The 17,301-nt window shown below is 36.1% G+C and overlaps 1 protein-coding gene across 1 annotated transcript in view; it reads right to left on the bottom strand.

Annotated features, from left to right (window-relative positions):
- USH2A (usherin) overlaps window positions 1-17,301 on the bottom strand; it is a 714,551-nt gene that overhangs the window by 655,786 nt on the left and 41,464 nt on the right. The window contains exon 3 of the mRNA XM_045983172.1: window positions 11,960-12,092. Coding sequence (XP_045839128.1) covers window positions 11,960-12,092 — 133 coding nt within the window. The remainder of the gene's footprint in view (window positions 1-11,959; window positions 12,093-17,301) is intronic.

Here is a 17,301-nt window from a genome sequence, read left to right as displayed (position 1 = left end):
TCACTCTGGTGATGTAGGAAAACTATAGAGCATTTTGAACAGAGAAGTAAGGAGGTCTGACTCGTGTGTAATAGAACAACCCTGGCTACTGTGTTGGGAATAAAGTGGAGGGCCAAACTGGAGGCAGTTAAAAACTTTGCAGTAATCCAGGCAAAAGCAGCAACCATGCCCTGGACTTTGATGATTCTAGTGGAGGTGGTGAAAGGCATCAAAATCTGGATATATTTTGAAAGTAACATAAACAGGACTCTTCTGGCATGTAACATATCACATGTGAGAAGAACTGGCAAGGATGACTCCAATCTTTTGTTCTGAATTAGTGGAAAAATAAAATTGCCCTTACCTGAGAAAGGAGGATTATGGAAGTGTGTGGGTCACAGTGAGAGGTCTAAAACATCAGAAGTCCCGTTTGTGCTGGGAAAACTGGACAGCGATATGTAGAAGAATGAAACTCGACCATTCTCTTACACCATACACAAAGATAAACTCGAAATGGATAAAAGACCTCAACGTGAGACAGGAATCTATCAGAATCCTAGAGGAGAACATAGGCAGTAACCTCTTCGATATCAGCCACAGCAACTTCTTTCAAGATATGTCTCCAAAGGCCAAGGAAACAAAAGCAAAAATGAACTTTTGGGACTTCATCAAGATCAAAAGCTTCTGCACAGCAAAGGAAACAGTCAACAAAACAAAGAGGCAACCCACGGAATGGGAGAAGATATTTGCAAATGACAGTACAGACAAAAAGTTGATATCCAGGATCTATAAAGAACTTCTCAAACTCAACACACACAAAACAGATAATCATATCAAAAAATGGGCAGAAGATATGAACAGACACTTCTCCAATGAAGACATACAAATGGCTATCAGACACATGAAAAAATGTTCATCATCACTAGCCATCAGGGAGATTCAAATTAAAACCACATTGAGATACCACCTAACACCAGTTAGAATGGCCAAAATTAGCAAGACAGGAAACAACGTGTGTTGGAGAGGATATGGAGAAAGGGGAACCCTCTTCCACTGTTGGTGGGAATGCAAGTTAGTGCAGCCACTTTGGAGAACAGTGTGGAGATTCCTGAAGAAATTAAAAATAGAGCTTCCCTATGACCCTGCAATTGCACTGCTGGGTATTTACCCCAAAGATACAGATGTAGTGAAAAGAAGGGCCATTTGTACCCCAATGTTTATTGCAGCAATGGCTACGGTCGCCAAACTGTGGAAAGAACCAAGATGCCCTTCAACGGATGAATGGATAAGGAAGATGTGGTCCATATACACAATGGAGTATTATGCCTCCATCAGAAAGGACGAATACCCAACTTTTGTAGCAACATGGACGGGACTGGAAGAAATTATGCTGAGCGAAATAAGTCAAGCAGAGAGAGTCAAGTATCATATGGTCTCACTTATTTGTGGAGCATAACAAATAACATGGAGGACATGGGGAGATGGAGAGGAGAGGGAGTTGAGGGAAACTGGAAGGGGAGATGAACCATGAGAGACTACGGACTCTGAAAAACAACCAGAGGGTTATGAAGGGGTGGTGGGGGGGGGGTTGGGGGGGGTGGGAGGTTGAGGAACCAGGTGGTGGGTAATAGGGAGGGCACGTACTGCATGGAGCACTGGGTGTGATGCCAAAACAATGAACACTGTTATACTGTAAATAAACAAATAAAAAGAAATTAATTAATTAATTAAAAAAATTAAAAAAAAAAAGAAGTCCCATTTGTGAAAAAATAAGTTTGACATATAAATTAAGCATCCAAATGGAGATTTGAGATAGCCTGATGCAGCAGTTGGGAACTTAGGAAAGAAGCTGGGGGAAGAAGGAAGGAAAGTAGATTTTAATTTAAAACTCAAGCCATTTAGATGATATTTAAAACTGTTAATCTGGAGTTGATGTTTAAGGAAATGCATGTATATAGACTTGGGAAGAGAGCCAAGGTGTGAGGCCTGGGATTCCAATATTAAGAAGTTAAGTGGATAAAGAGGAAGCAGAAAATCAAATTGAGAAGTAGCAAGTAGAAACTCAGAGGCAAGCCAGGAGATAATGTGGTCTTAGATGCCAAGTGAAGAAAGTATACCAAGGAAGGAGTGATCTCAACTCATTAATTGACGTTGATGGGTCAAATAGGATAAAGATTTGAAATTAACTATTAGTTTATGATGTCAAGGTCAACAGAGATTTGGCAAGTATAGTTTATAGTGGTGAGCTAAAGCTTGACTACAGACAGTAGAATTGGGAAAGAAGAATTAAAGACAGCTATCACTGACAAAACTCTGAGGGGGTTTGCTTTAAAAGAGGAGCAAAGAAACAAAACATTGTCTGGTGGAAAGTGGGAGTTAGTCAAGAAAAATAAAATTGATGGAAAAATAACAACATATCCATATTCTTTGAAATGTTCCATTAATACTAGAAAAGTTCCATTAGATGTTACAATAGTGTCTGGACTTCAACTTCAGATTAAGATACAGAAATTTTTGGGGCGCCTGGGTGGCTCAATCACTTAAATATCTGCCCTCTGCTCAGGTCATGATCCCAGGGTCCTGGGATAGAGCTGCGCATTAGGCTCCCCACTCAGCAGGGAGCCTGCTTCTCCCTCTCCTACTTTTGCTCTCTCTCACTCCAGTCTCTCTCTCTCTCTCTCTCTCTCTCAAATAAATAAAAACTTAAAAATTATAGAAATATGCAACAATCAAAATATGTCAGATAAGCTATACAATTACTTTTTTAAAAGATTTTATTTATTTATTTGACAGAGAGAGAGAGCAGAGAGGGAAAGAGAGAAGCAAACTCCCAGCTAAGCAGGGAGCCCAGTGTAGGACTGGATCCCAGGACCCTAGGGATCATGACCTGAGCCAAAGGCAGATGCTTAACCAACTGAGCCACTGGGTGCCCCTATAAAATTATTTTTTAACCCATTAGAAAGTAAAGCACAATGTAAATGAATTAAAGTCTACAAAGTACCAAGACTTTCACAGGAGAGTTGGGACACCAGGATTGCTTGACTCCATAAGAGAAAGCAAGAGGTGGGATAGTCCGCCATACTAGTCTGAATAGAGTGTAGAATTCTAAAGAGCCCAACCACACCCATGCTGACTCTATCTTCAAACATCTGAAACCAGTGGTGAATGACATAATAACGGAACTGTAATAAAGCCCACATCCAGGTCAACTTCAAATCAGTTTGATGCTGTTCTTTTCCTATTCATTTCCCCCCCAACATTCTCTCTCTCTTTCTCTCTTTAGAAGCCTGACAGAACCAGCAGTAACATTTTCTCGAGTAAATATTATCCACTGTGTTTCCAGTCCTATATACAAAGTATCTAGCACAAAAGTATTTTCAGACACATGAAGAAAATGTGGCCCATTGTTAAGAGAGGAAGCCATCAATAGACAGTGATGCAGACATGGCCCAGACACTGAAATTATCAAATAAGGACTTGAAAATACCTAAGACAAAAATACCAAAAGATCTAGTGAAAGTGGAGAATGACTAGAATGTGTGACTAGATGGGGAAATTTGGATAGAGAAACAGAATCTACAAAAAAAAAAAGGGAACCAAATGGGAATGCTGGAAATGAAAAGTATGATATTAAAAATGAAGCATTTTCTACATAGGCTTAACAGTAACCTAGATAAAAAAGAGAAAAATGATCAGTGCATTTCAGGACAGGGCAAAACAAAATATGCAAAGAGAACCACCAAGACAAAACAGTAGGGAAGACAAAAACAAGTAAACAAACAAAAATGCTCTGGACCTGTGAGATGATATCCAGTGCTCTAAAAAAATTTAACTGAAGTTCAAGAGGAAAAGGAGAGAGAAAATGGAAAAAAGGAAAGAAAAGTTTAAAGAAGTAATTACCTAGAACTTTCAAATCTAATGAAAACATCAACTTACACATCTAAGATCCTGATCAAACCTCAACCAGGGTAATATAATAAAAACTATGCATAGGCTCAACTTAGTCAAACTGTTAACATCGAAGAGGAAATCTTAAAAGCAGTAAGAGAAAAACAACATACCACATACAAGGGAACACTGATAGGAATCATAGCTGATTTCCCACCAGAAACATGAAGGCTAGAAGGCAGTAAATCAAAATTCTTTAAGGTGTTGAAAAAAATAACAATTACCAATTCTATACCTGGTGAAAGTATCCTTCAAAAACAGAGATAAACTACGACATTTTCACAAAACTTGAGTTTGTTTCCCCCTGACTAAATTATAAAAAGTGGAAAAGGAAGCTCTTCAGAGTAAAGAGAAATAACAGTAGGAGGAATATAGGATTTGCAGGAAACAATGAAGCGTATCAGAGAGGTCAAATCTTTACAGAAAAAAAGAAATTATTTCATGGGGTTTACCTACACAGATTACTGTACTTCCAAACACCTAGCACATCATTACTCTAAATTTAATATTTTATCCCTCTGCACTCCAGGAAAATTTTGACTTTGAGCCAAAAAATGAAACACTGCTAATGATCATTATTTAAAAATACTTAAATTTCACAAAATCAATAAACTTAATATCTAAATTAACAATATTAACATTAATATGTATGGCAGCAACATTTTATTAAGTACCTAACATGAATTAAATACCTATTATTTGTAAGTTTTACATGTACTTTGAAAACTATGCATACACATGACAAGTTAGAAAATTTAGGAAGACAAATCAGGAAATTGGATTGAGAAGTGAAATTCCTTGCCAAAGTCACTTGGCTTTTAAGAAGCAGAGCTGGGATTCAAACCCCTATCTGTCTAATTCTAAATCTCGTGCCTTGCTTCTTAGACAATAATTATTACAGCAATAATAATTTGTATGTACAATAACTTAAATGTCTGGTGTAGATTTATGTTTTGTCAACCCATGTTCAATTTAGAGTATATTATACTATGCACTTGCTTTTTCATGTAATAACATACTATGAACCTAGAGCCATGCCTCTACAAATAGACATATTCCCTTTCTCTTAGTTGTACAGGCTTTTTCCATTGTAGGTATAATTTGACATTTGTTCAATCAACTCCCTTTTGAATTTTTTAATTGGTTCCAGTTATTTGCTATTTTAATTCTACAGTGAGCACTTTTGAGTATATATAATTAAGACCTTCTCTACTTATATTCTTGAGATATACCCCGGAAGTACAAATCGTGGATGAAGTAGTGTTCACATTTTTACTTTTTATAGTTTGCCAGATTATCCTAAACTCTTTCCACACTAATATCATCTCTTTTTTATTCCTTGACAAACTAAGTACAAAATGTTGTGTTGTTTGAGTTTTAAATTCTCAGTTTGTTAGTCCAATGTTTTCAATATTTTCCTTCAGTGTTTCTGGCCACGGTATCATGTTAATAAATGTCTTCAATACGCCAGGATTGTAGAAACATTTGCTCCCATTTTCCTCCACTACTTCATGATTATATTCTTTACATTTAAATTTTAACTCATCTGCCTTTTTTTTTTTTAGTATGGCTGTAAGGCATGCACTTATTTTTTAATTTTTGTAACACTGTTAGCCAATTGTCCTGATTTATTGTTAGATGTCTTTTCTAGGACAATCTGAAACACTACCTCAATCTTTCATTAAACTCCTCTTCAGCTATATATTCTGTGTTTCTGTACTATTCTTCTATTCCATTAGCCTGCCTTAATTAACCAATTCCTATATTTTTTTCTTCTTTAATCTATTTCCAAAAGAATTCTCTCAGAAAAATTTTATCATAATCTGAACTGCAAGGAAAATGCCAGATGCTTCGATATTTTCCTCTCCTGTCTTCTATACCTAGCTGAGCTTACACATGTTAACCTATGGAATGCCAGCAGAAGTTAAAAGTAGTATTTCAACTAACAAACGAAAAGCAAGCAGATGAATTAATACACAGCAGAAAACATGGAAGGGAAAGGAAGTTGGTGTTAGCTTTAAGATGATTATTCTTTTATTTCCTGTGTGTTCACTTTCTCAGATAAACAACAAATCTTCATTGATTCTTAAACATCCAATTACTTTCCCAAGAAAGTGCTTCATACCTTTAAATACATAACATAGGGAAATTAGAACTCTGTTGATAAATGAGTTCAGAAGAAGCCCTAAAAAAGTTTGATTCATATAATTTTGTATTTTAAACCCAAAATTTGGGCAGCTGTTATAGTTTATACCACAGTGAAATTAGAGATTATAATTACGTTTGTTGCCATAACTCCTCTAGGTTTAATGCCCAGCTGGAGGCATTTAAATTAACCTGCCCTGGAAGAAAGTGCTCTAAGTAGGAACTGACACATACCAGTTGATAGAGATGGTCTAAGGTGTTTCTATTCGTATATTAAAAAATTAGCCCAACCACATTAAACAGCATTTCTCTGGTCGTTGATTAATATCCTACAGGAGGCAAAGACAGGGCCTGCAGCAAGAGAAAAGTGTCATTGGCAACATATTTTTTAAGAAAGTTATGGTAGTTAGAGATGAGAAACCCCCCACTCCACCCACACACACAAAGCTCTGTAGCAAGCCAACACTCATGTGAAAAGTTGTCTCTTCCTGGGTACAGAAACAGGGAAACAACTTAAACCCAAGCAGAGAAAGGAGAGGAAAGACATCTTGATCTCGTAGAGGCCTTCATTTGCTATGCCTGGGTTTGAGACAGTGTCTATTCCAAAGCAGAGACAGCCGGCCTGGCCCTGCATGAGAGCACCCTTAATTCAGCTCGCAGTAATCTCCTGCACAATTACCTCTCCGGAATGAAACCATCTTGGATATGGACAAAAGTATGGAGGACAGTGACTTAATTTTTTGATTAAAAAAGGGAGCAAGCGAGAGAAAGAAAATGATTTATAATAAGTCCACGGGAACATTCTGTACCTATCTCTTTTCTGATGAGAGAGGTGGCTTGGAGCCTGGCTCATTAGGCAGAAGTAATGAGCCAGTCTATATGCCATCTCTAATTAGAGAAAAGATACAGTAGGTACAACTGTACCTATAAATTGATAGAATAAAGACAAAAATTATTTTAAAATACCCTTTCCCTTATAGCACTCTGATGCCCAAATCTTAAGGAGAAAACTGTAATAAAAACTAAGCAACATTTGAAATAAACCCTTTTCCAATGGTGTGCTTTCTAATCCAAAGTTAATTTATTTTTACATAGTTTAAAAACAAATATCATATTCCGTCCACACTGTCCTTTTGCAGCATTCACTCAACATTTAGTATACTGAAGAAGAATAGAATCAAGTCATTTCAACCCCACAGTGCATAGCGGACTAATTTATAGCACTTTCAGATACTTTGAGCAACATTTGGTGCAATAAAACACTTTTAGATGTACTAATGGGGAATAAATATTGAAATAAGGCCCACAAGATTTAATGTTTTATTAAGAGATTCTGTATGCAGAGTACTTTATAAAATTCTCCAATACACTAATTACTCAAACCCAGTTTCTAAATATATAGTTATAAATATATATATAAATATATAGTTTCCTTCAATTACTTCATCACATAAGTTTAGTTTGATCGAAGAACATATACAAATTAAAATAGAGTTATGTCTAGGTATTTGTCTTCAGATCTCTCAACAATCCTATAGAAAGATATCATTATCCCTACTTATAAGAAAATAGGTGTTCAAGGAGGTTAATAATAGCTGCCACTCACTGAACATTTACTCTAAGATAAGCAACATATTCTACCCACACATGATCTCAAATAATTCTTGTTATAGTCCTATCGACTATTTATTAAAACATTATTTCGTAGATCAGAAACCTAAGATTTACAAAGGATACATATTTTCATCAAAGACACAAGTGGGATTGGATTTAATTCTAATTTTTTTGACACCAAAGGTAGGAAATTTAACCACAGAGTTTTAGAATGTATTTTGAATATCAAAAATACACACCTTTTTTTTTTTTTTTTAAATAAACTAGATCACTTCTAGACAACTTGGGCCATAGGGGAATGCAAATTGAAACTTTACATTACTTCAAAATTAATAACATCTATAAATATCTACATGACAACTCAAAAGCCATGATCACTTATGCATTTATTGACAGTATCTGAAAAAAACTGAATGTCTGCTATTTACAACTGATAGGGCTATGTAACTATTAGAATTAAAATTTAGTGAGGTCAGTATAAAAACTGATGATATTTTTATATAATAGAAAATGAAGTTTGAAAACAATACTCCATATAATCACATGAAAAAAAAACCAATGAGTACATAGAAGTAAGTCTTACAAATGAGTGAGACTTCTGGCCAAAAATTAACAATGTTGGAAGAAATTAAGAAATGCATTAAATTCATGGATTGGAAGATCTGATACATATAGATGCCCATTTTCCCAAAATTGAGTTAATGATTCAAATCTCAGCAGAATTTTTGTGAAAATTATAAAACCACTTCTAAAATTCATATAATAGCCAAGAAAATACTAAAAGGAAAAATAATTCAAAAATTAAATTCTTTCATATTTTAAGACTTCTGTAAAATTACAGCTATGAAAACTAAATATTTTGACTCAAGTATGGGCAAAAAAAAATCATTGGAACAAAATAGCTCAGGAACAAACCCATCTCCACATATACAGGTATATGGTCTGTTGCAGTTACCATGTACTACAGGGTAGTAAAGAAATGATCTGTTTAATGAAAATGGTTCTGGGTCAGTTAAAAATTCAGGTGAGAAATAAGAAATGAATCTTGACCCCTACCTTGTACCACACCCAAAAATAAATTCAGATAGAAAACAAATCTATCATATGATCTCCCTGATATGAGGACATGGAGAAGCAACATGGGGGGGTAGGGGGATAGGAGAAGAATAAATGAAACAAGATGGGATTGGGAGGGAGACAAACCATAAATGACTCTTAATCTCACAAAACAAACTGGGGGTTGCTGGGGGGAGGTGGGATTGGGAGAGGGGGAGCGGGCTATGGACATTGGGGAGGGGAGGCGAACCATAAGAGACTATGGACTCTGAAAAACAACCTGAGGGTTTTGAAGGGTCAGGGGTGGGAGGTTGGGGGAACAGGTGGTGGGTGATGGGGAGGGCATGTTTTGCATGGAGCACTGGGTGTTGTGCAAAAAGAATGAATACTGTTACGCTGAAAAAATTAATAAAAAGGGAAAAAAAAATCCAAATTTGAGAGGTTAAATTATGGCATTTCTAATTAAATTGTAGAAAGAATATCTCCATGAGATCAGGGTTTGCAAAGATATCCTAAACAGGGCTTAAAAAATACTAAGCATAAAAGAAAAATTAGTAAATTAGGAACTTTTGTTGATCAAAGAATACCATTAAGTTTTCAGCAAACACAGTGTGCCAGATTCTGGAAAAACAGTAATGCTTTTTAATGTATGTACTTAATACATAGCCTCATTTGATCCTCACAATGGAACTGTAATGTCATCATTATCATTTAAATTTGGGGAAACTAAAAGAATACAAGAACTCCCATTCAAGGGATACATGCACCCTATATTTATAGCAGCATTGTTCACAATAGCCAAGACATGGAAGCAGCCAAAGTGTCCACTGATTGATGAATGGAAAACGAAGATGTGAGACGCACACACCTGCACACATACATGCACACACACATACACAGAGTGGAATACCATTCAGCCATAAAAAGAAAGAAATCTTGCCATTTTGCAATGATATGGAGGAACTAGAGAACATAATGCTGAGTGAAATACGTCAGCCAGAGGAAGACAAATACCATATGATTTCACTCATATGTGGAATTTAAGTAACACAATACATAAGCAAATGTAAAAAAAAGAAAAAGAAGATAGAGAGGCAAATCAAGAAACAGACTCTTAATTACAGAAAACAAAATGATGCTGACCAGAAGGGAGGGGGCAGGGGGATGAATTAGACAGATGACGGGGGTCAGGGAGGGCAGTGGTGGTGTTGAGCACAGGGTGATGCTTGAAAATGTCGAATCACTGTATTATACCCTGCAGCGAACGTAACAGTGATGTGAAGTAAGTAGAATCAAGATAAAAACTTAATTGGGAGAGGGGGAGGGGGTTATGGGCATTGGGGAGGGTATGTGCTATCGTGAGTGCTGTGAAATGTGTAAACCTGGCGATTCACAGACCTGTACCCCTGGGGATAAAAATACATTATATGTTTATAAAAAAAAAAAAATTGGAGGGGGAGGCGAACCATAAGAGACTATGGACTCTGAAAAACAACCTGAGGGTTTTGAAGGGTCAGGGGTGGGAGGTTGGGGAAACAGGTGGTGGGTAATAGGGAGGGCACGTATTGCATGGAGCACTGGGTGTTGTGCAAAAACAATGAATACTGTTACGCTGAAAAAATAAATTAAAAAAAATGCCAAAAAAGATAAAAACTTAAAATACACACAAATTAAATTTGTGGCTACTACATTTTAGTCATTGAAAAGTTGTTCCAAATCATATGGCTACTGAGTAGAGAGATGGGATGTGAATTCAGGCAGACTGACACCAAAGTTTAAGGTGTTAAGGAACTGTGCAGACAATTGCTCAAATGCATAGGTAGGTATATATGTGTGTATGCGTGTAGTAGTAGATACAGACACAGGGCTATAGAAACATAGACATATATAATTATTTCTGGCAAATAACTGCTAATAATATTGAAATATAAAGAATAATCTAAATGTTCATTAATAGGATCTTGTTTTAAAGTTCTTATTACAGCTACAGAATTGTGCACAATGCAGCCATTTTAAACGAGGAGGCATATTAACATGGAATATTGTCCATAACATTTGGAGGGGAAGTATTTATTTTTAGAGGGCTCAGAAAAGCATATGTATTATAATTTCATTTTTGGAAAATTATATTTATAATCATATCTCCAGAGATATGTACTAAAATTCTGGAAGGGTATAAAAAAATTAACTGTATCTATGAAGGTAGAAAAATGTAAAATATTCTCTATTTCATAGAGTTCTGTATTGGGTGAATTTTCTTATAATGAGTATCTATTATTTAATACCATAAAATAACAATTCCATTTTTAAAGTATAGGCAATTTATAGACAATTGTGCTAATTATTTCAAAATAATTCTAAATTCAATTTCTGTTTTTATTCAGGGTGTAGTATATATCTTTTAAACCTATATGGTCTGCTTTTATGGTCGGAAGATATGAACACCATAAATCCAGCTTATTATTGTTGAATATTATTTTTCAGTCTCTACTTCTCTAAATCCTACTTTAAAATTCACACCAAAATTGAGAAAATATAGTTTATCATATATTGTTCTTACTTAAAAATTGGTCTTAATAGGTTGCAGTTTGATTTTAAAATTTCCCTAGTATAGCAATTTGAATAGTGACCTCCAAAATAGATGTCCACGTGGAACCTGTGACTGTGACCATATTGGAAATAGGGTCTTTGCATATGTAATGAAGGATTTGGACAGGAAAGCATATAGGATTGGGAGGGGGAGGGGGATGCTAAATTTAGCCACAAGTCCTCCTGAAGAGAAGGGAAGGGAAGAGAAGAGAAGGGAAGAAAAGGGAAGAGAAGAGAAGAGAAGAGGGGAGAGGACAGGAGACGAGAAGAGAAGAGAACTCAGAGGAGAAGGTCAGGTGAACTTAGAGGCAAAGATCAGGTCTGTGCAGCTACAACCAAGGAGCACCATGGATTTCCAGAAGCCATCAAAAAAGGGGAGGCACAAAAAGGGAGGTTCTGGAGGAACCTCTAGAAAAAAAGCAATACTGCAAACCCTTAATTTCAGATTTATAGGCTCCAGAACTGTGGGAAGAGGACAAATTTCTGCTTTTATAAGCTTCCACCCAGTTGCTGCCAATTTGTGGCAGCAACCCCAGGAAACAAATAAACCTAGATATTTTAAAATACTATTTTTGACACTTTCTTTAGGAATACAGTAATTGGATAAAATCTGAAGTCAGAAACTTACCATTTAAACTCTGTCCTATTTGCGTAGTACCAGAGGCAAAATCTATAATTGAACCACTTAGAGTTCTTGCATCAAATGCTGAATTATCCTCCTCCAAACCATTGATGAAGAAACTGATCTTTGTCTGATGCACCTGTAAGAAATTATCACCACTATTATTTTAAGTGCATAACCTTGTATTTCATAATAACAATATTTCAGCAATCTTTCTTGAGTTAATTTCCTACTTCACTACTTTCTTCAGTTGGAAAAGAATGAAAACAAATTATTTCAATGGCTCAATGATATATCTCTGTGTTTATATATCTAGATATGAACCTACATATTTTAGTTTTATGCTGTGATATCTACCAGGGAATTCACAGGTATATATAATTATTTGTCCCATATATTTAAGCAGCTCTGGCTGCCATGCCTTCATAACTTTTTTGAGAATATGCTGTTCCTTTAGATACTGGTTAAATTTGTTATAACCATATTTGGAAATAAACAGAAATGAATACAAAGGGCAGAAATATTCAAAGCTAGAGATATACCAAAAATGTATAACATATGGATATAATTCAGTTGAAGTTGCTAATATAAAATGCGTCTTGTAAATATTTCTTTTATTAGTGTTGGTGCCATCATTGGTGATATTCAATGGTACTTCTCTAATACAGAATATAAAAATTTAACAATAATATTCTAGGCTAATTAAGCAGACAATTAACAACTCTCTACATCAAAGATTGACAAATTTTTTCTGTAAAGAGGTAGAGAATAAACATTGTTTATCTGCAAGCCAAGTGATTTTATTTTGTGGTACAAATGGCCCAGGTCACAACTGCTCAACTCTGCTACTGTAGTATGAAAGCAGAGAACAAGCATGGATGTGTTCCAGAGAAATTTTACTAAACCATTGGACTGGGTAGCCTGGGTGGCTCAGTCAGTTAAGCACCTGCCTTCGGCTCAGGTCATGATCCTGGGGTCATGGGATAGGAACCCCATGATGGGCTCCCTGCTCAGAAGGGAGCCTGCATCTCCCTCTCCCTGTCCGCCACCCCTTGCTCATGTTCTACTTCTCTCTCTTTCAAATAAATAAAATCTTAAAAAAATAAAAATGAAAAATAAAATAATAAAACATTCGACCAACCAGATTTGTTCCATGAGTTGTGGCTGGATGACCCCTCAATTACATGATAATTGTGAAATTATGAAGTTATGAAATTTTATTGGTGTGCAGTGACACCTGAATTGCCAGTTCAAATGGTTATGCAGACTACTTCATGGATGGTATTTATAGAAAATCTTCAATGATCGCATATATTTCTGAGTAAACTGATCAGCTGTTTGATACTAACTTAATCTCGACAAAGTCCTGCTCAAGTGCCTTTACCTTGAACGTACAAGGAATTGGTGCTCTAGCAAAGAGGCTGAAATGGCAAACAAAACAGGAGGGTTGGAGTAGGGATAGGGAAAGAAGGAATTACAACGTATTACAGTGGAAAGGTTTGATGCTAACACTTTAATTAAAAACACATCAAATCATAGCATTCAAAATGCTGTTCTATTAAAACTTCCTTATGATAATTGATGAAAATAAACCATTCTCCAACATCTTTAGATCATATGTGAGTGAGCAAATGTCTTTAGGACACTATTCAACAGCCCTCTCTCTCCAAACCAACCAACCAACCAATCAACCAATCCTGGGAGTTAACAACATAATTACTTGGGAATAGTAATTCTTCAAGAAGTTATTCCATATAACTTTGCTCCATAGTATCTAATCTGCTTTTATTAAAACCATGTACTTCTCTAAGTCTACTGACCCTGTGTTACATTTTACTTAATTATAAAACAAAGCCTTAACATAAACACCTAAAATCACATACCAGGTCCTTGCGGGCCTGCATATATACCTCTCAGCTGGGTCGTAGGACTGCATTTTTTTTGCATCCCATTTTTTACAGCCTGTTACTGTCCTTTGGTGTTTGACTGTTATCATTATAAAAGATACAGGCTTTTCTACTTTGTTATTTGTAGCATTATCTCATGTTTTACAACATCTTTGTGCAACATGCAGGCACATGAAATATAACTAGTGAAAAGTTCTCGATGGTATTAATGCATAAAAAAGAATGTGGTTCCATCTCTACTGTCTTTACCCAGCCAAAAGCTGATGAACAGCCAATTTTCCTTTATCACATTAGCACAGCCATGAGGGAAACACATTTGTTCTAGTCAGCTACACTAAAGATACTATTACCAATCTAACATATACATGTTTTATATCAGCAGTATTCTCAGAGCATGAGAGAGCCAACAATATATTAACACTAGCATGACAGTTTATTTAAGAAAAGAAAATTGTCTCTGTAGAGGGACAGAAGTTAGAAATGTATGGCTAAAGCTCAGTGTCACTGGTCTAATAAAGGTAATAATTCTTAGGCTTTCTTTATAGCAGGTAACACTCCTGTGACAGTTCTGTCATATCATTCAAATAAAAATGTTGTCTTTTACAAGTTTAAGTGCACCTTTATTTTGAGTCAGATAGAAAGCATGTTTTTGATTTTCTATATTCACTGTATTATATCTGTAGTCAAGAGTTCAGGACCTTCCTTTTTTTTTTTTTTTTTCTTTTTTCTTTTTCTTTCTTTCTTTCTTTTTTTTTTTAATCAACTCATCACATATTTGCTTAGTAGAAGGATTCAGTGTCACTTGTAGTGAATTCCAGAAGGATGTTTTCACTTGGTTGGTACTTACAAAATGATTAATGATGATCTCAAGCCACTCTCTTCTGTTGTCCCCTCCCCTCCCAACCACCTTTCTATAAATAAGATTAAATCTTCTTTGGTGTTCTGTACCATGTTTTATATTCCAAGATTCTCTTAACTGCTTTGCAATTCTGGCCTGGGGCCCCATCACACTGGAACCGTGAAGACGAAGGTAGTTCTTGGCAATAGCTCATTCTGATGATCCCCTTGCCAGTTATCTAGAGGAATAGGAACACATGTGGTGGAATTTCTTATCTGCTCAAGTAAACTTCACACCTATCTCATTTTCTACCCCTCGAGGATTAGAGGAGTTTGTCTATGTTTATTGGTGGGGCTTGAAGGAATGAATTGCCAAAGCCAGTAGCAGCTGTAGAGATGTCTCAAATCCCATCATAGGAGATTCAAAGGACAGACTGGCAGGAATAAAGAGGGGAGGAGGTAATTTTCGACCCTCCATCCTCTTGGGGTTTTATAGTTCATTTCAATGACATTTTGGGGGGGTCAAATTTGTGTTCCTGTGGTGGTCTGTATGTATTCCTTTGAGCACAAGAGTTTATTGTTTTTTGTTGTTGTTATTTTAAGTAGAATCCCTGACCCTTCTCCATGCCTGATTAGATGGGGGTCTAATTCCAAATTCTAGAAAGTCATGTAATAGCTGAGAAGCTACCAAGAAAAAACTACAATCAAGCCCACCTAGACCAGACTATCATAACTGTCAAGCACCTGTTCCACTGAACCAAATCTTTGTTGGTTTTCTGCTTCTGCTGTCCACCAACCACTGAAGAAAGTGCTGACTGAAGCTAGTCACCATGCAGAATGCCTGGGCTAACTTCCTCACCAGAGAAATCCTTTTCTTGTTGCCTATATTCATCTAATTTCAATTTAATACCATATAGCAGGAAACCAGTACTCACGCTGCCCCCACAAATTACAAATAAAGAAAATAGAACCGTGATCCTTTCTCCCAAGGCACTTGTAGGCATGAATAGTTTTAATAGACTAGTGTTTGCATCACGATAAATGATGACAGTTGTTTTTGACTTAAGTACTGATTCAGTGTGCAGTTAATAAAGTGTTGTCTTTTTCACAGAGTTGCTTTGAGAAGTTGTGCCTTAATCCATGCATGTATGGTATATAATATAATTTTGGACTTTTCCTGTGGGACTTGTCTTTTCAGAACCAACTTACAAGCCTCCCAGAAATACCAGTTTCATTCATTTAATGGGTCTCATTTTAAAGCAAAGCCTTTTTAAGAATTTTGAATAATACCCTTTTTATAGATTTAATATAAAGTGATTTGGCAACATACTTTGAATTCAGATTCACTCCCAAAAGATGATGATGGATGATACAAATATAAAGATCATCATTCTGAATACTAAAAAATTAAAAAAAAAAACTACTGTGATATGAATCTGAAGGGAAAACTTTGTGGAGGAAACATGTCTTGGACTTTCTGAAATAGAAATTGCCCTAAAATAGAATTTCTATTTCTAGGTTAACGAAGCCTTTAGCAAAAATGCATCCATAATTTTTAAGCATAAGGAAGGCAATTTATTCTGAAAACTCCAAAGATTATTTTAAAATATCATATGTATGTTTTGTTCCCTTACCTGAGCACATGAGGAATGTCCCTCTTACTGCTTACTATCCTAAACCAAAGGTCTTCTGAGGTTTTTCCTTACTCATCCCATCCAATTTGATTTCTAACTAATCACCCAGAGCCAATTTCATCTAATTGGAGAAGTCTCCTCCCTGTCTGATGATCACACAGTGCTTAATTCCATCTCCATGTTTTGTCCAGACTTTTTCCATGGGAATAACCTTGCTACTGTCTTTTACTTTACTAAATTTTTCGTACTTTTTAAGACATATCTCAAGTCCTGCATCTTTCAATAATCCTTTTCTAGCTGCTTCAGCCTTATAAAAGTGTTCACATTTATAGAAAAATCAGCATGTTGGCATTAAAATTTTTATGTGTATTTTCTCTTTTTATCTTTACAACAATCCAAGGAAGGTTTGTTATTATGTCTCTATTTTAAAGGTAATGAAAGAATCACAGAAAATTGAAAACAAGAAGGTTATATTACTCAAGGTCACATGGAAAGGTTGACTGGTTCCAGAGGCTGTTCAAATGGATTTTTATTAGTCAGTCACACCCAGTTAGCGTTTCGAAGTAACAGCCATGTCATGTGTCCGACCCATCCGTGAGTCTCTCCACTACAACTCCTCACAGTGATGATTCCCACGTCGTGTCAAACTTACCTCCCACAACGAGAAGGGTAACAGCCCCGATGAACTACATAATCACGTGTCATATTCCTGACACGGGACTGAATGCTCTACTTACGTTACCTCATTGAATTCGCAGATGGTCCTTCTACAGCACCGTTCCCTCCAAAATAAGGACACTGAGTTTGAAGTGCCCCAGTGTCCCCCTTCTGCAGACGTGGGGAACCTTTCGTCTTTGAACAGCTTTTACTATTATAAGTGATTAAGCTGAAAAATATCTCCTTATAGCATCAGTTCATAGGTCCCAGCTCTAACTACTGAAACCACACCGAACAAACCCAATCCCTTTCC

The sequence above is a fragment of the Meles meles genome, chromosome 17 (assembly GCF_922984935.1).
Source record: "Meles meles chromosome 17, mMelMel3.1 paternal haplotype, whole genome shotgun sequence".
NCBI classification, from domain to species: Eukaryota; Metazoa; Chordata; class Mammalia; order Carnivora; family Mustelidae; genus Meles; species Meles meles.
The sequence above is the reverse complement of the archived record's forward strand: the minus strand, read 5'-3'. Positions and strand labels throughout refer to the sequence as shown.